This window comes from Cyprinodon tularosa, unplaced genomic scaffold, assembly GCF_016077235.1.
Source record: "Cyprinodon tularosa strain WSP-4 unplaced genomic scaffold, ASM1607723v1 ctg196, whole genome shotgun sequence".
In the NCBI taxonomy this organism is placed as follows: Eukaryota; Metazoa; Chordata; class Actinopteri; order Cyprinodontiformes; family Cyprinodontidae; genus Cyprinodon; species Cyprinodon tularosa.
The window spans coordinates 390,913-408,191 of record NW_024038715.1 but is presented as its reverse complement, the minus strand read 5'-3'; the positions used below and the strand labels follow the sequence as shown (position 1 = coordinate 408,191).

General features: G+C 36.9%; 1 protein-coding gene across 1 annotated transcript; it reads right to left on the bottom strand.

Annotated features, from left to right (window-relative positions):
* Positions 1–1,414: 1,414 nt before the first annotated feature.
* On the bottom strand, positions 1,415–15,800 carry ccdc80l2 (coiled-coil domain containing 80 like 2). Its single transcript, XM_038283666.1, has 12 exons — positions 15,139–15,800; positions 14,976–15,064; positions 9,577–9,750; positions 9,327–9,478; positions 7,843–8,154; positions 7,343–7,577; positions 7,089–7,245; positions 3,936–4,072; positions 3,437–3,588; positions 3,187–3,290; positions 2,383–2,463; positions 1,415–2,239 (listed from the first exon to the last, which is right to left on the bottom strand). Exons 1-12 carry the CDS (start codon positions 15,428–15,430, stop codon positions 1,905–1,907), a joined length of 2,220 nt encoding a protein of 739 aa, XP_038139594.1. The 5' UTR covers positions 15,431–15,800; the 3' UTR covers positions 1,415–1,904.
* Positions 15,801–17,279: the final 1,479 nt, after the last annotated feature.

Genomic DNA, 17,279 nt, shown 5'->3' with positions numbered 1-17,279 from the left:
TTAAAGTGAGATTATCATACACTTCAAAAAACACAGAAAAAGTAAATAATTAAATCGTTTTTTTGTACATAGCTAAAGGGATGCACGCCCGTTGAGGTAGTTTCAAGTTTATTTTTTGTACTAAACTAGATAAACTAAAGAGATGAACAGGTATTGACTATAGGTATGCTGGTCTGACAGGGTATGCTCATCTGACAGAACACCGGACTTCTGGGTTGCCCAAAAGAACTAACAAGACGGGACAGTTCTACTAAAAAGTTGCACATTTTTGATGCATTTTTTAAAAAGTAAGCTTTCGTGATTTTGATTGATATTACTCTCATTCTATCTCAGAGAAAATGGTAAAGAGTAGACCTCTCCTTTACGCTCAAAATCTTTGAAAATCTATTTAAAAGTCTGCTTTAAAATGTTGTAATGTAGAACCAAAGGTCTTATTCCAGCTGTCTCCAATTAAGCCTTCATAAACAGTCCTATCCAGGTATAGGACGGATTGGTATTTCATAAGATCTTTTTTCTTTCTGTGAGACAGCACAGACAGAGACACATTTTGCTCTGAGAATACCCTGAAAGATTTCCTTCAGAAAGAAATAGTCAGGCCTTCTGAAAAAAACAAAAAAACAAAAAAAACAACAACAGAGAATTGCAGATAACACATCTCAGAAGCTTTTACTTATATACAAACTTTTACTTGTTGAGGGTTTTTTGCCTCTAAAGAATCTTAGATTAGCTTTCTTCGCTATGAGTGGCTTCCTATGACATGCCTTCAGAAAGCTCCATGACTGTAGCCTGTGAGGAGGCTGAATTCTGGTCGACTTTGAGTTTTCCCACATCTTTTCCCAGCCTTTGAGCACACATTCAGCAGAGTTATTACCAGACTGTTAAGAGGCCTTGACCTTGCTCACTTAAACCATTATTAGAGGTCATTTCAATGGAGCGTCTCTAACTGGATTCTTATGAGGTGTAGGTGGTTTATTCATCATCTTATCTCTGAGATGCCCCTTTTTGTTCACTCTGTATTGACTTTTTTTCCTGGTTCTTGGACATTTTCCTTCTTAGACAGGTTTTGACTGAATTGTTTTGGGTATTTTTTAACTTCAGGTGAAATTGAAAGTTGTTAGAGTTTCAGTCATATTTTTGGTGATAAAAATCTGTTAAAAGGATTTTTCTTTAATAACAGACTATCTAAACAAAAACTAAATATGCCTTCTGTTATACATTGGAATTTTCTCTTCATTTGCTTTAAACAATGAAAGAAAGCTTGGACAGAAGTGTCGCCAAAAACCACAGTTCCCTTCTTGGCCTTTAGTAAACCCTGTGTCCCCTGCTGGGAACAGCAGATAAAACCAGAGCAAAAACATTTGCAAAGAACAGATGGAAGTTCAGCATCTGTTCTGCATTTAATTTGCAAAAAAAAAAAAAAAAATATATTTTTGTATGAAGGCTTTATTTTTACATTTCTAATATACTTCTTTTATTTTACAGCAAAAAACAGTGCGTCTACTGCAATCATTTATTTGCATTAGAGGCAGTGTCTAGCTCTAGGTAAATGTGACTTGTAGTATTTACAGTAGATGTTTAACATTTTTAACATTTTCTAATTGTTATCCATTCAGTAAATTTATTTTTTCTGTGGTCTTCATCATAATCTATCGTCATACAAAATTACACATTAAATTAGTCCTGAAGACTGTTTTCTTTTGTACTTGGAAGTTAGAGGCTCATTAGTTGCTGTATTGCGTTTTCCAATCCATGCTGTTTTTGCAGCATGGATTGGAAAAGTATGCAGATCAGTCCATCAATCTAAAATATTTTGTTTTACCAACCTAATCTATCTGGGTTACATATGATGCTCTTGATGACTCCTAAAGTAACTTGTTTGTGGTTATAGGTATAATAAGGTCTCATTAGTCCTCTGACTGGTGATAGAGGTATGTCCCCTCAGCCCTGTCTTCATCGTATCCAGGATAGTGTCCTGTTTCACTGCCTCCTCTTCCAACATCCTCCGGGCACTGGATCCCCACACTCATCTGTAGGTTTGCCTCCTGGATTCTTAGTTCCATAGAATCCACTAGATCATAAATGTTGTTCAGGGACCATATAGGTGATGGGAACCATGCCTTGACATCACCATCCTTCCCCACGACAAGCATGCTAAAGTAGTCCTTATTGACTTTCAGCTGTTCTCTCAAGTTGTTGACCACAAGATGAGATAATGGTTCCACCTCGCTTTGACTGCGACCTGGAGGGAAAATTAAGCAGTGAGCGCATTCGACTGAGAAAATTATGGTAAAATAACCATTTTTTAAAATTTCTTAATACAATGAAATTAAGGGTTTTAATATTTTATATTATGTACAGTCTCGCAAAACTAGAAAGTATTACCATTTATGGGAAATAGCTCAACAGTTCCTGAAGCTTTTGGTCCATTTCCAGTCAACTTTAACAGTGCAAAGTGACGGATACCTGTCAAAACACCAAAGACCTGAACTTGATGACTGAAAAGATCAGAATGTGCAGTGACAATACATAGATGAGTCCATCCATCCATCCATCCATCCATCCATCCATCCATCCATCCATCCATCCATCCATCCATCCATCCATCCATCCATCCATCCATCCATCCATCCATCCATCCATCCATCCATCCATAGCTGCCAGAAATTAATTGCAAAGGTTTGTAGAACTTTAGAAAAAGAATCTTAGATGGTTGAAATGATGGTAGGCTCTTGATGTGTTATACAATTATTTCCTCTCCGTGTTTTTTATCCAGGCCAATTAACAAACAGTAAGCTACTCCCACCTACTGCTTTGTTCCTCCACGTCACCCAAAAAGCAAAGATCAAAAGGGGTTGCAGGATAAAATAGATTTGACCTACAATACACAGCATTTACATGTGTATAAATATCCCCTAGCTTTACTCCCACATGGCACTGAACTCTGTATTGTGATTTCCATGCAGGCCCACTATGAAATCTCTGTACACCTATAAATGCTTGCAGTTTCAACTGCGTTTTTTTTTTTTTTTGTACCACATCACACTCTTTCCAGAACTCTACATTACCCAGCTCATGTTAGTTGTTCATCTTATAGGCCTTGTAAGTCAAGAGGGAAAGCTGAACACAGAAAAATATTTCCAAAATACTCTGAAAATTGCCAAGCAGCAAACAAAGTGTAGAGGTTACCCAGCTGGCATTCCTGGCCACTGAGAGCAGAAATCTGCTGCTGGAAAGAATAATCGTCCTCTGAGGGAGCAGAGATCACTAGCAGCCTCCGCTTGGACATAAACCTTGGACATAAAATTGATTATCTAATTATATAACATAGAAATTCCTGTGTGATATACATTATGTAAAATATATTTTACACCTGCAAACAAATAAAGTTCAAGGAAACTTACAAATACTGTTTTATTTTGTATGCCTGAATTGCTACCTGAGCAGAGAGTTCTCAACCACCGGTGCTTTTGTGTCTTTGGAGCACACTGGAGGCCTTTTCCTTTCTTTCTCTTTCTCCGAGTTCCTGGAGGGAAAGTTGTCGATGTACTCAAACAGAGCTGTGCTAGACGGTGGAGCCTCAAAGACTCTCTAAAGCACAGATGGGTGCAAGTTAAAGAAAGTTAAAGGATTGTTAATGAACAGAAAGTCCTGATTAGTACATTTGAATTCGCAAAATTAGTGTGAACAGATGCAAAATCCCAAAGCAACAGAAAGAAAAAAAAAAAAAAACAACAACTCAGAAATACTACTTTACATGTGAGGTAATTTTACAAAATATAATGCCAAAGATCCCATGGTTGATTCCTGCTTTTGTCTTTGAAACTCAAATAAAATGCCCAATTGATTAGAGCGATGTTGAGATTTGTGACGATTAGCATCCTTACTGACAAACAGGAAAGCAATAAGTTGAGTAGGGTTAATTGAGATTCACCTACATTGGGTTTGATGTCGTAATCTGTGACAGTCATTGAGAAGAGGTCAGAGGAAGACAGGCCAAGCTCTGCTCTTAACAGAGGGATCAGGCGTGAGTCCAAGACTTGCTCTGATTGATCCCTGTGGGGAGGCTCAGACTCTGAAACACACAAAGGTAAGAAAAAAAATCCAAAGTATTCCAAATACAAACAATTAAAGCTTCACATTTAAACTGTCTTCAAACTGAACTTCATCAGGTAGTTGCGGGTATCTATCCTTAAGTTTAGGAGTTCTTCTAAATCTTTTCTAATGAAATTACAATTTTGAATATTAGCAAGCATTCAAAAAGAGGATATAAATGTGAATGTTGCTTTTTGTTCTGAGATTTTGTTATTTAAGTGAATAAAGAAGTTAGTTAGATTTAAGGAAAACTAAATCTAAATATGATACATTGGCTAGGGAAAAGTAAGATGAGCAGAGGAACAAGATCATCTGAAAATAATATTGGAGCAACATTTAAAAAACAGATTTGCTTAGTTTTACTCTTATCTCAAAGGCCGTCCAAGGTACCAAAAAACATTTAATATATATTGTGAGTGTTTTCATAAAATAACAAAGTAGGTAGGACAGGTACAGTTGTAAAGGGGACGGTTTTCTCCAATCAGAAACAAGGTACAGTAGTAATAACAGTCATAATGCAAATAGAAAATTGAATGATGTTCCCTCACAGGGAAAAAGAAAGCAGATAGAGCTGCTCCAGAATTTATTAGAGAAAAACTGATGTTTGGGTATTAAAGTATTTTTTGTTTTGTGCTTTGTTGTTATTGCTTTTGCAATTTAGCTCAGACATTAGTTTAGTTTATATGGTTAGCAAGTATCAAGATTCCATTGACCGGCTGGCCTATGAGGTTATCTTTGCTGACAGGCAGAGATGGGAAGTAACGAAGTACAAATACTTCATTACTGTACTCAAGTAGATTTTTCTGATATTTTTACTTTACTTTACTACTTATTTTTATGGCAACTTTTTACTTCTACTCCTTACATTTTTACACAAATATCTGTACTTTCTACTCCTTACATTTTAAAAAACTGGCTCGTTACTTTAGTTTTGAATCATTTCAATGGAGTTACCATTATTATTTTTCACGTCATCAATACCAAATTCAATCTAATTGGATGGGAATCTACGTTGCATTTGACGCACCACTACAAGATGAATCGACAGATTCGGCGGTATTCATTGGCGGCAAATCATTGCAGCTTGGTGGCGGTGGCGTTAGCATAGTAGTATGGACGACGAGATGATTGAAAATGAACACAACGGAGATCTAGTCCTATTGGCAGACATCCATTTAAAATGTAGGTAACGGAATGAAAAAAGTGGTTTCTACTTTTACTTTTATACTTTAAGTAAATTTACAAGCCTGCACTTTGTTACTTTTACTTGAGTAAGAAGTTTAATCAGTACTTCCACTTTTACCAGAGTATTTTTTAACACAAGTATCTGTACTTTTACTCAAGTACGGAAAGTGAGTACTTTTGCCATCTCTGCTGACAGGAATGGGGACAGATGCTACAGCTGTTGGTATGGGGAATGTTGGTATTTCATAAAAATATTTTTTTTCCTGTGATACAGCACAGACAGAGAGCCACATTTTGCTCTGGAAATGACCTGAAATAATATACCCTCTTAGTAGTCTGTTAAAATAAAACAGACCTCGTACAGTATTTTTCTAATTTGGTTAACAGTTCTTTATCTCAGTATAATACTGGTTAGAGCAGGAAAAGGAGAGTTATGTAGTTTGACATGCAGCCATATGTCTGTATCCATGTCTTACTGAATGAATAGATTAACTATATAGAAATACACTTTTGAATATACAAAAGTAGATAAATGTAAATGCAGTATATTTATATAATATAGTTGCATTTTCTACAGTTTTGGTTTTCCATAGTGAGTTTTGATGCACAGCTCATTGAAAGTTGACAAAATAAGATTTTATTGGCTATCAGATTATTCCATTCTTCATATGTCACTAAAGCCTACTGTAATCTTAGCAATGTCAATCCCTCACATTTGTGTACAATGCCAATTAATCTAGGAAAATATATAATTGGCATTTACTCAAATTGATAAATAACACTATATTATTATAGCATTCAGCAAATGTGTAAAATGAACTGTATTTTTAATAGGATGCAGCTATACCAAACAATGGTGAAACTTTTTTCTGGGTCCAGGGTTAGACACAAAAACTAACTCTTTGGATTTAGATTCAAATTGTCAATTTTAAAAACACTGATTGTTTAGCTTTAAACAACTGTTACTGTAAACTGATAGATTTAGGTTTATTGAATGTAAAATTTGTTTTGTCTTTTCCAAACCATCTCTAAGTAAAAGAGTCAAATGCATAAAGTTATGCAGCTGTCTCCCATACTGATGTGTCTCAGAATGTGTATTAAATGTTTGAGTTGAATTCATTAAACACAGAGAGGACTGTGACCTACTGCCATATTTCCAAAGACTTCTGATGCTGTGCACAAGACAGGGAATCCACTGCCTTATGACTGAGTATGAAAATAAGCAATACTAACTCCATTCATCCTCTTTAGACACAGCATTTATCTGCACGTTTGTTGCATCCCTGAGGCTATGTCCACCTCAGTCAGCAATGAGTCATGCATGCAGTCATGCATTAAGCATTTTCTTGAGATTTATGCCAACATTATATATAAAGAATCTTATTTTTTAAACTAAGCTTAGCTTTTTGAGTCAGTTTGAGAAACTGTTTTGGCCAAAGCCTTTTCATTAATTCATATGTTCTGGATAAACTGTTTATCTGAATATTCTACCAGCAAGCTGCAATTTTTTTTTTTTACTCCAAAGTAGCGCAGCCTCTTTAGTTATTTTTTTCAACATTGTATTTTAAAGACCCCAGAACAGTTTCTACATACACTCTTTAGAGCTGAAATGAACTGTCAGAATTCCTTCTTGTCATCCATTTCTAAAAATATTTAACACCCACCTATTGGCTGCAGTTATTAATGGAAACGTTTCTTCATATGTTTGAAGTATATTGAGTCAACCTGAGATAATTCATCTGAAGAACTATGAAAAATGATTTAGATAAAAAAAATATACTAAAAATAATTATGTATTATAGACTTTCTACCGAGCAGCTGGTGCTGCACAGAGATGATAGAGTCATTTCCTTCTCCAACCATTGTTGCCACTGTTATCTTCCTCATGGCCAGTTCACAGAGGTGTTTCTTATTCTCCTCAGTCTGCTGAATGTACAGAGCTGTATCTCTGCTGGGTGTCGAGATGAGCTTTTTTGAAAAAAGGAGGACAACTTGTCAACAGAAGAAATGGAAGCTTAAAAGTTTAGGGTAAAAAAAAAATACATTTGAGGAAAATAGTTCTCACCATTAATCTTCTGGACCCTCTAATTCCATCCAAAAATGTCTTCAGAGCTGTTTTATCCTCTTCACTTACTGCTCTGTTTGACTTTTTTCCTTTCCTTTTCTTTCCTTTATTCCCTTTACCCTTCTTCTTATTGCTGCCTTTACTCTCTTTGTTAGCCTTTATATTTGATTCTTCTTTATTTTTGGAGTTTTGCCGTTCAGTTGTTTTCTTTTCTTCATCTGTAGAAGAGGGACCCCTGTAATGAAAGAGATACTTTCTACCTTTTCTGATTAAACCTTGAAATATTATATTTATTTTTAAAAAAGGGAGTGGCGGCCTAGTGGTTAGGGCATAGAGCTTGAATCCTGAGGTTCTGAGTCCGAGCCCCACTCCCACAGGCTGCCACTCCCTGGGCGCCCCACAATGGCAGCCCACTGTTCCCCAAGGGGATGGGTTAAATGCAGAGGTAAATTTATCCAATGTGAGATCAATAAAGTTCAATTATTATTAATTTACAGTACCTGTTTTTCTTTGCTTTCTCCTCACTTTTTGAAGCAGACTGGCCTCCACTTGACACTTTGGTGGTTTCCCAATCATTATTACTATCCGAGGTCTTCTGTATTGTGGATCCGCCAGGCTTCTTACGAATAACAAATCTTGACTTGCCATTCAGTATGTCTTGGATCTTACTCATTAGTATAGCTTTTTTATCCAAGTGTTGCCTTTGAGAAATCACAACCGAGGTCACATTTCCTGCCCTCTGAGGGCTCAGCTTGTTCTTCTTTATCAGCTTTTTCCTTTTCACCACAACCTTCTTTTTTTTTGTTTTACACCTGCAACACAATCATACATAAAGCTACAGAATTAGTGTACTATGTCACAAATGACTAAAACCTCAATTGAAACAAACTTATAAAATCATATTATTTTTTAGAGTGAATAAAAATCTGGGCTCCTGCAAAAATTAATTATGGGGCTATTATTCATATCATTATATGAATATAAAATGAATAAATAAAAAGATGTGTCCATCATTACTTAACTGTTTGAATTGTTAATTTATTAAACGCTCTGTACCAAAGGTTCTCAGTGCTCACTGTCCTGCATGTTTTAGATGTCTCTCCAGCACCCTAGAATCAATGCTTGTGCTACTCCTCAGTAGATATCAAAGGCCACAGACGCCTGTATTTTAATTACAGGTTTATTTAAGTCAGGTGTTTGTTGATAGTGAAAGAAATAAAACATGTAGGATGTAGGGTCAACTACGGTTCAAAACCCATGCTGCATTTAATTCAGCTCTGATTAAAACTGGTACTAAATTCACATCATCGCTTCAAAAGCCACATATGAATAATTCATTGGTTTATCTTTAACCTGGCTGAAAAGGGAAACAGAAAAAAATAAATGAAAAGGAAATGGCAACAAAGAAGTAAATCTTTAAAATAAATACGTTTTTTGTAGTCAAAGAAATTTAATATCTACATTTGTTTCTAATATTACTCGATTAATAATGACTGGTATAGAATTGTAGCCCTCTTGGTCATGATTTAAACATTTAAAACTTAATATTCCTAAAAGCCTCTATTTCTATACAGCACAATTAAGGCAATGTCATTCTTTTTAAAGTTGTGGTTGGCGGGATTGCCTTGTTTGTGATTTTACTATGCAAACAAATGTTAATCGCTCAAAGAAATAGGGTCATAAATCCAATCCAAATTGTTTGGACATGGAATCGTCACATTTATAGCAACTGGTCCAGAACCAGACCAGAAACTTTATGAAATATCCACTGTTTAGTGTTCTGCAAGAGTAAGCATTTTTATGGATATTTTCTTTTGGTAAATTAATTTCACAAAGCTTTGCTTAAACAGAAACTTGAGATCTCATGTGAAGGCTACAAATAATAAGTAGCTCTGTTTGTCAGATTTTATATGTATGTCTGATTTAAAAAAATGTCATGACCTTTTTATTTTCTGTATAAATCTGTGTTGAACGGTAACAAAACCTTAAGTTGGATCCTTTTCTGGTCATCTTCTCCAGTTTCCTCATTGGAAACTGATCAATGAGCTCCAAAATTGCCTCAACGCGGACCGGATACGGAAAACGCTCGCTGATGCCAAGGTTCTTCTTCATGACCAGCATGGAGAAGGTTTGCTCCTGAGACAATAAGCACAGTTTAGAAGAAGCTAGAAGCAGGTTAGATTGGTACAAAGATAAAAACAGCTGAAAGAAAGTCAGTCAGCAGATAGTTTTACTTGACTGGAAAGCTCTAGGTAATGAAGCAGTTTGGTAATTGTGTCGGGATCCAGGTTCTCCACTGTGGCATCTCCTTGAAAAGTTGTTTTCTGAATACGACCCTCCATCATTGCATTCTGGATGATGATTAAGATGAAAGTGTCTCTTTCAGCTAACCGGCAGTTCAGTTCCTTCTGAAAAAGACAGAGAAGAAAAACTAAAACATAATAAAAGAGTGAAAAAGTTAAATTCCATTTTAAAAAAAGTCTTTCTTTTGAGGTTTTCTTTATTGTCATTTCCTCTCTGGTATCTTATAATTACATATGATGAGCAGGTGGTTCTAAAGAAATGTGGATTGTTGGAGGGCTAAAGTACTGTAGATGTGCCAGACCTAAACAAACAAACAGAAGTTAAAAAGACTGCATCTTGGTATTATGTCTGCAAAAAAAAAAGGAAACACCTTACACAGAGGCTGAGAAATGCATTGTTCTGTGGGTGACTATGGTATCTACTGTAGTTCAGCTAATAACTCCTTAAGATATACATTGTTGTGTTTAATGGATGAATAAACACAGTAAATAAAGTGTACTTTATTTCAATCAAAGATTCACCTTCCAACAAGACAATGACCCTGCGCACACAGCTAAAATAACAAAGCCGTTGCTTGGAAACAACTCTGGGACCATTCTTGGCTGGCCCAGCCAGAGCCCTGACCTAAACCCAGTTGAGCATCTCAAGAGAGAAATGAAAATGGTGGTCCACCAACGCTCACCATCAAACCTGACAGAACTGGAGAGGATCTGCAAGGAAGAATAGCAGAGGGTCCCCAAATCCAGGTGTGAAAAACTTAATGCATCCCCAAGATGCAACTAAAGGAATAGTACACCCAAAACATGATTAGCCTTCATTTTCTACTCACCCCCATGCTGAACAACACTCTGGAGTACTTTTTTGATATCTCAAATGCATCTGGAGATCTGGGAGGCTTCTTGCTGTCTGCTGACATTCAAATAATGGAGGTCTATTGTGCCCGAGACAGAAAGGTCCATAAAAGTCCACAAATAACGTGTCAATATTGCTCCATGCTGCTCGTCCAATGTATTCCAAATGTCCTGAGTGGGTAGCATCCAGAATTTACTCGAAACGAAGTAATTTAGAATGTTTTTAGAGCATAAACAGTAGTGTATAGTATTTCCTAAAAGCGCGTTCACGAGTCTACGGAAACCGCGGCAGACCAAACCAGACGAAAGTGCGCATTCAGCTCGGCAAAGAACTCATGCTCTTCCTCAACACTGAAGTCCTCAGACATTTTTCTTTCGTTGTTTCTTTCTTTGCACAGGTAAACAGCACATTTCTTCTTCTACGCTTGCATTATCAGCAGAGCAGACGCTGAATGCGGACTTTCATCTGGTTTGGTCTGCCGGTCTTGTGCGAAATTCTGTTTCCCCATGAAAATCTGTTCCCCCTGTGTCGGGAGCGCGCATTGCAGCCAGAGAGGCGGATCTGACCATTCTGAAGAAGCTCCTGATCATTTTTCGGTAAAAACAGCTCATATATTATGTTTCCCATCTCAACTTTGTAACATCCATTTTAATCGGTTGCTCTTTTTTGAATAATTGTAAAATAAATACATTAACGAGGTCCTCTTACGCTGTTTTGTGTTGTTTTTTTAAACGCCAAGAGAATCGGTATTTCTCCAACTTTTGTCCCTTCAGCCTGACAGAAATAAACGTCAGTCACCGAACACAACAACACGTAGTGTATTTTTAATTTTTCATTGCTGATATAAGAGGATGGAAACTGGCTGATAGCAGGGCACACAAATTAAGACGTCCTGCGAAGATGAGAGAAGAATTTCTGGTTAATCACCTTCTAATGTAAAATATGACAGATTACTGGATTAAGGACATTTATAGTATATCACATCACACATATCAATTTTAGAGAAATTGGAAACAGTTGCTCTTTGTTTCCCAAAGATATGGGAGGAGGAGAGGAGAGAATGGATGTTTCAGCTGCCTGAAATAATCTGTTCCCCCTCCATAACAGGGGAAGAAATTGATTTACCTGCAAGTCTTTAACTGTGCTTATTCCCCTTACCACCAAGAACAAATCCTGCGAATTTGGTCATATTTACTCTTTATTTGCAAAAATTAAAGGGGGGGAACAGATTATTTCAGCTGCCTGAAATATTCTGTTCCCCCTCCATAAAAGGGGAAGAAATTGATTTACCTGCAAGTCTTTAACTGTGCTTATTCCCCTCACCACCAAGAACAAATCCTGTGGATTTGGTTATATTTACTCTTTATTTGCAAAAATTAAAGGGGGGGAACAGATTATTTCAGCTGCCTGAAATAATCTGTTCCCCCTCCATAACAGGGGAAGAAATTAATTTACCTGCAAGTCTTTAACTGTGCTTATTCCCCTCACCACCAAGAAAAAATCCTGTGGATTTGGTCATATTTACTGGTTATTTGCAAAAATTAAAGCGGGGGAACCATATATTTCAGCTGCCTGAAATATTCTGTTCCCCCTCCATAACAGGGGAAGAAATTAATTTACCTGCAAGTCTTTAACTGTGCTTATTCCCCTCACCACCAAGAACAAATCCTGCGGATTTGGTCATATTTACTGGTTATTTGCAAAAATTAAAGGGGGGGGGGACAGATTATTTCAGCTGCCTGAAATAATCTGTTCCCCCTCCATAACAAGGGAAGAAATTAATTTACCTGCAAGTCTTTAACTGTGCTTATTCCCCTCACCACCAAGAACAAATCCTGCGGATTTGGTCATATTTACTCTTTATTTGCAAAAATTAAAGGGGGGGAACAGATTATTTCAGCTGCCTGAAATATTCTGTTCCCCCTCCATAACAGGGGAAGAAATTAATTTACATGCAAGTCTTTAACTGTGCTTATTCCTCTCACCACCAAGAACAAATCCTGTGGATTTGGTCATATTTACTCTTTATTTGCAAAAATTAAAGAGGGGGAACAGATTATTTCAGGCAGCTGAAATAATCTGTTCCCCCCAATAATCTGTTCCCCCCCTTTAATTTTTGCAAATAAAGAATAAATATGACCAAGTCCACAGGATTTGTTCTTGGTGGTGAGGGGAATAAGCACAGTTAAAGACTTGCAGGTAAATCAATTTCTTCCCCTATTATGGAGGGGGAACAGATTATTTCAGGCAGCTGAAATAATCTGTTCCCCCCCTTTAATTTTTGCAAATAAAGAGTAAATATGTCCAAATCCTGCGGATTTGTTCTTGGTGGTGAGGGGAATAAGCACAGTTAAAGACTTGCAGGTAAATTAATTTCTTCCCCTGTTATGGAGGGGGAACAGATTATTTCAGGCAGCTGAAATAATCTGTTCCCCCCCTTTAATTTTTGCAAATAAAGAGTAAATATGACCAAATCCTGCGGATTTGTTCTTGGTGGTGAGGGGAATAAGCACAGTTAAAGACTTGCAGGTAAATTAATTTCTTCCCCTGTTATGGAGGGGGAACAGATTATTTCAGGCAGCTGAAATAATCTGTTCCCCCCCTTTAATTTTTGCAAATAAAGAGTAAATATGACCAAATTCGCAGGATTTGTTCTTGGTGGTAAGGGGAATAAGCACAGTTAAAGACTTGCAGGTAAATCAATTTCTTCCCCTGTTATGGAGGGGGAACAGATTATTTCAGGCAGCTGAAACATCCATTCTCTCCTCTCCTCCTCCCATATCTTTGGGAAACAAAGAGCCACTGTTTCCAATTTCTCTAAAATTGTTATGTGTGATATGTTATACTAGAAATGTCCTTAATCCAGTAATCTGTCATATTTTACATTAGAAGGTGAATGACCAGAAAGTCCAGCTTTCGCAGGACGTCTTAATTTGTGTGCCCTGCTATCAGCCAGTTTCCATCCTCTTATATCAGCAATGAAAAATTAAAAATACACTACGTATTGGGAATCTGTGTTTGGTGACTGACGTTTATTTCTGTCAGGCTGAAGGGACAAAAGTTGGAGCAATACTGTTTCTCTTGGCGTTTAAAAAAACAACACAAAACAGCGTAGGAAGACCTCGTTAATTTATTTATTTTACAAATTAGTAAAAAGAGCAACAGAATGTTACAACATTGGGACGATTATATGAGCTGTTTTTACCATTAAATGATCAGGAGCGCCGTGAAAAGGGTCAGATCTCCTCTCTGGCTGCAATGCACGCTCCCGACACAGGGGGAACAGATTTTCACAGGGAAACAGAATTTCGCACAAGACCGGCTTCCCATGGCGCCTTTCAGGAAATCCTATACACTACTGTTTATGCTCTAAAAACATTCTAAATGACTTCGTTTCGAGTAAATTCTGGATGCTACCCACTCAGGACACTTGGAATACATTGGACGAGCAGTATGGAGGAATATTGACACGTTTTTGTGGACTTTTATGGACCTTTATGTCTCGGGCACCGTAGACCTCCATTATTTGAATGTCAGCAGACAGCAAGAAGCCTCCCAGATCTCCAGATGCATTTGAGATATCAAAAAAGTACTCCAGAGTGTTGTTCAGCATGGGGGTGAGTAGAAAATGAAGGCTAATCATGTTTTGGGTGTACTATTCCTTTAATGCATTCCCAAGAGGAATGGCTCATGGCATTATTAGCTCAATAGGGTGCTTCTACTCAATATTGAGCAAAGGGTCTAAATACTTATCACCATGTGATATTTCAGTTTTTCTTTTTTAATAAATTTGCAATAATTGCTACATTACATCTATTTTTTTCTGTCAAGATGGGGTGCTGAGTAAACATTAAAGAGAAACAGAATGAACTTTATGGATTTTAGCAAATGGCTGCAATGAAACAAAAGGTGGCAAATTTAAAAGGGTCTGAATACTTTTCACCCTATATATATATATATATATATATATATATATATATATATATATATATATATATATTCTCTTTTTTACTTCTAGCTCTTAAGATCTTTTCGAGACATTCATAATCATAGCATAAATTGTTCCCTGTCATGTTGCCACTATGTGTGAATAATCTAATCCAGAGAACTGGCTGGGTTGCCAAGTACAAAACTTTCCAAATTAAATTGGTTCTCCAGCTTAAAGATGACATACTTACAAATTGGGTTGTGGTTACTCCAAAATCCAAGTTCTGGGCTATTGAAAGGATATAAGCAATCAATAGCAATTCTTTGTTTACTGTCATTGCTCTCTTTAGGTTCTGAAAATAGTGTACAGGCCATTTCTACTATGACAAATAATAATAATTAGTTTGATGAACTAAAATCTTTAGTTGTTCCCCAAAAAATGTTAACTAATAAATGTTCTAACAAGACTACCCAAGTCTGCTCAAATGCTGCTGAGGACCAGCAGTGGTAATTGTTCCACAGTGCTGTTATGCATATATTGGAACAGTACCTGATCCATGTCTTCGAGCTGTTTCTCCATCATCCGTAGGTAGTTATCATTGTGTGATGGAGCGGTTATCACCCACAGCCTCTTCTTACCTGTAGATAACATTGGAGTTGAATAAGGAGTAAGTAGCCAAACGGATACATATCGATCAGTTAACTTCTCCTGCCTGTGAAGTCAGCCAGGAAATCCAGCTCGGGAGTCAAGTTGGATGATGGCTCTCTCACTCCTCTATTGTCTTCATTTTCTCTGTCCTCTTCCAGTCCAAGTCCATGTTCCATTCCAGTGGGAACATCTGAGTAATCTCCCCAGTCTCTCACATTTGGGTCCAAATCAGCCTTTGGCTTACTTCTTGGAATGCCTGGCCAGGCAGTAATCAGACTTGTGCAGCTGAGGCTCCACATGAGAACTAACAACACCAGGTGTTGTGAGGTAGAGAAATGTAGCATCCTTACTAACATGGCTGAGTTTGCAGATGCGTCTGAACACTGATGCTAACAATAGAATCTCATCTGGGATAGAAATCCTCCCTTCTTAAGTTGTTTGCACCACCGCTCACTCTAGAAAAGCAGAGATGCATCCACAGCAAAGTAGAGGAACCTCCCAGCAATTATCTAAAAAAAAAATTAAATAAATAACATTCTGTTTTTCTGAGTCGCAGTCTTCAAAGCTTCTTTAGGAATTTCTGAATGATGCATAATGAACAACAACAAAAAAGGCAAACCAAATGTGAAATCTGGAAAGTAGAAGGACGGCAAAGACGGCTGTGATTCTAACTCTCCTCACCAGCCAAGAAACTGACTCTCCTCCAAAGACACACTCCTGGTTCGCATTACAGCCCAGCCTTGTTAACAGGAAACTCCTGGAATTTTCTGCAGCTTCAAAGACTTTCTTCAGAGAAGAAAAGAAGAACTCATCCCCCTTTCTCCCACTCTCTGCTATATTTAAGCATGTACACACATTCTCTAGGTTTGCAGAAGACACTTTTATTTATTTTCAATCCAGTAATACAGGCAAATAGACGTTCAGACAGACTCAGACAGATGTTCCACTTAATCTGCAAATTCACACTCACCAAGTCAAACATGTTTTTGTTATATAACTTCATTCAAAAAGTTGGTTAGAGGGAGGGTAAATAGCCTGCAATGGATTGTTTAAAAAAAGTATAACTCATTTTGCAAAGCCAAGTGATACAAAAGGGTAATATGATGTGTTTAGCAAATTAAATTCTAAATAAAGAAAAATTGCACACTGATTTTTTGTAGAGATAAATGCACAGCAGGACTATAGCTTCTAAAACAGACTGTGTAAAGCTGTTGATTGTATGAGGCTCTACACAAAATTTAAGGTAGGACCTACCTCCAGTTAAGCCAGCCATCACAGCTCAACAAACTCCCTTTGAAATTCTCTATAGTTGATCATGTTTGCATTCTACAGTTAAAATGATTTAAAGTCAGCCAGTAAGCCAACAATCTAAAAAACTGACCTTACAAAATCCTTACCTTTGTGTTTTTTGTTTACGCAGCCATTAAGTCAACTCACAGATAGAGGGATCATTTAAATAGTAGTTAATATTATTTAACTAGCATAGTACTGTAGTTCAGAAAAGGAGAGCTTAGAGTATAACGTGGGGGGCCTGCTATAGGATGAACATTTTCCAGACAGGATTGCCGTCTATTTATTTCATATTATATTAGTTAATAATAAAATCTAAAATATCTTACTCTTAACTGTAAATTATTTTTTCTAACTTGGAATGTTTTTCAAAAATATTGTATTGTGCAACTTCATATCCATACAACTGCTGTAAACACTTACCATTTTATGGTGTCTTAAAACTTGTTGCAATTTAAGTCTGGTTCACTAGTTTGTCTAAAAAATTAAAAGGTATATTTATGCTACAAATTTCAGTCATCTATTATTTGTTGCCTTCCAATCACAGCTTGTATGTGAGTGTAACCTTGTAGGATAAATGTCTATGATTTTCAGCTTTTTACATGTGTAGAAAGGAATATGTGTGCAAAGAAATATCATGGTGAATATGTCTATTGACTAATTTGGAGTTGAGTTGCTGAAGGTGGTTGCACACTGGAGTACTTCTGCTTTGTAAATGTGCAAGATAAATCTCTCTCTCTCTCTCTCTCTCTCTCTCTCTCTCTCTCTGGTATTTAAAAGAGCAGCAAACAAAACATGCATGGACCAAAATATCTTTGAGTGACAACCTTTGGACGTAAAGGTAACAAGTTTTAAATGAGCTGAGAACATTTTTGTAAACATAAGCTATTCTACAGTCTCTAAATCAAAAAAAGC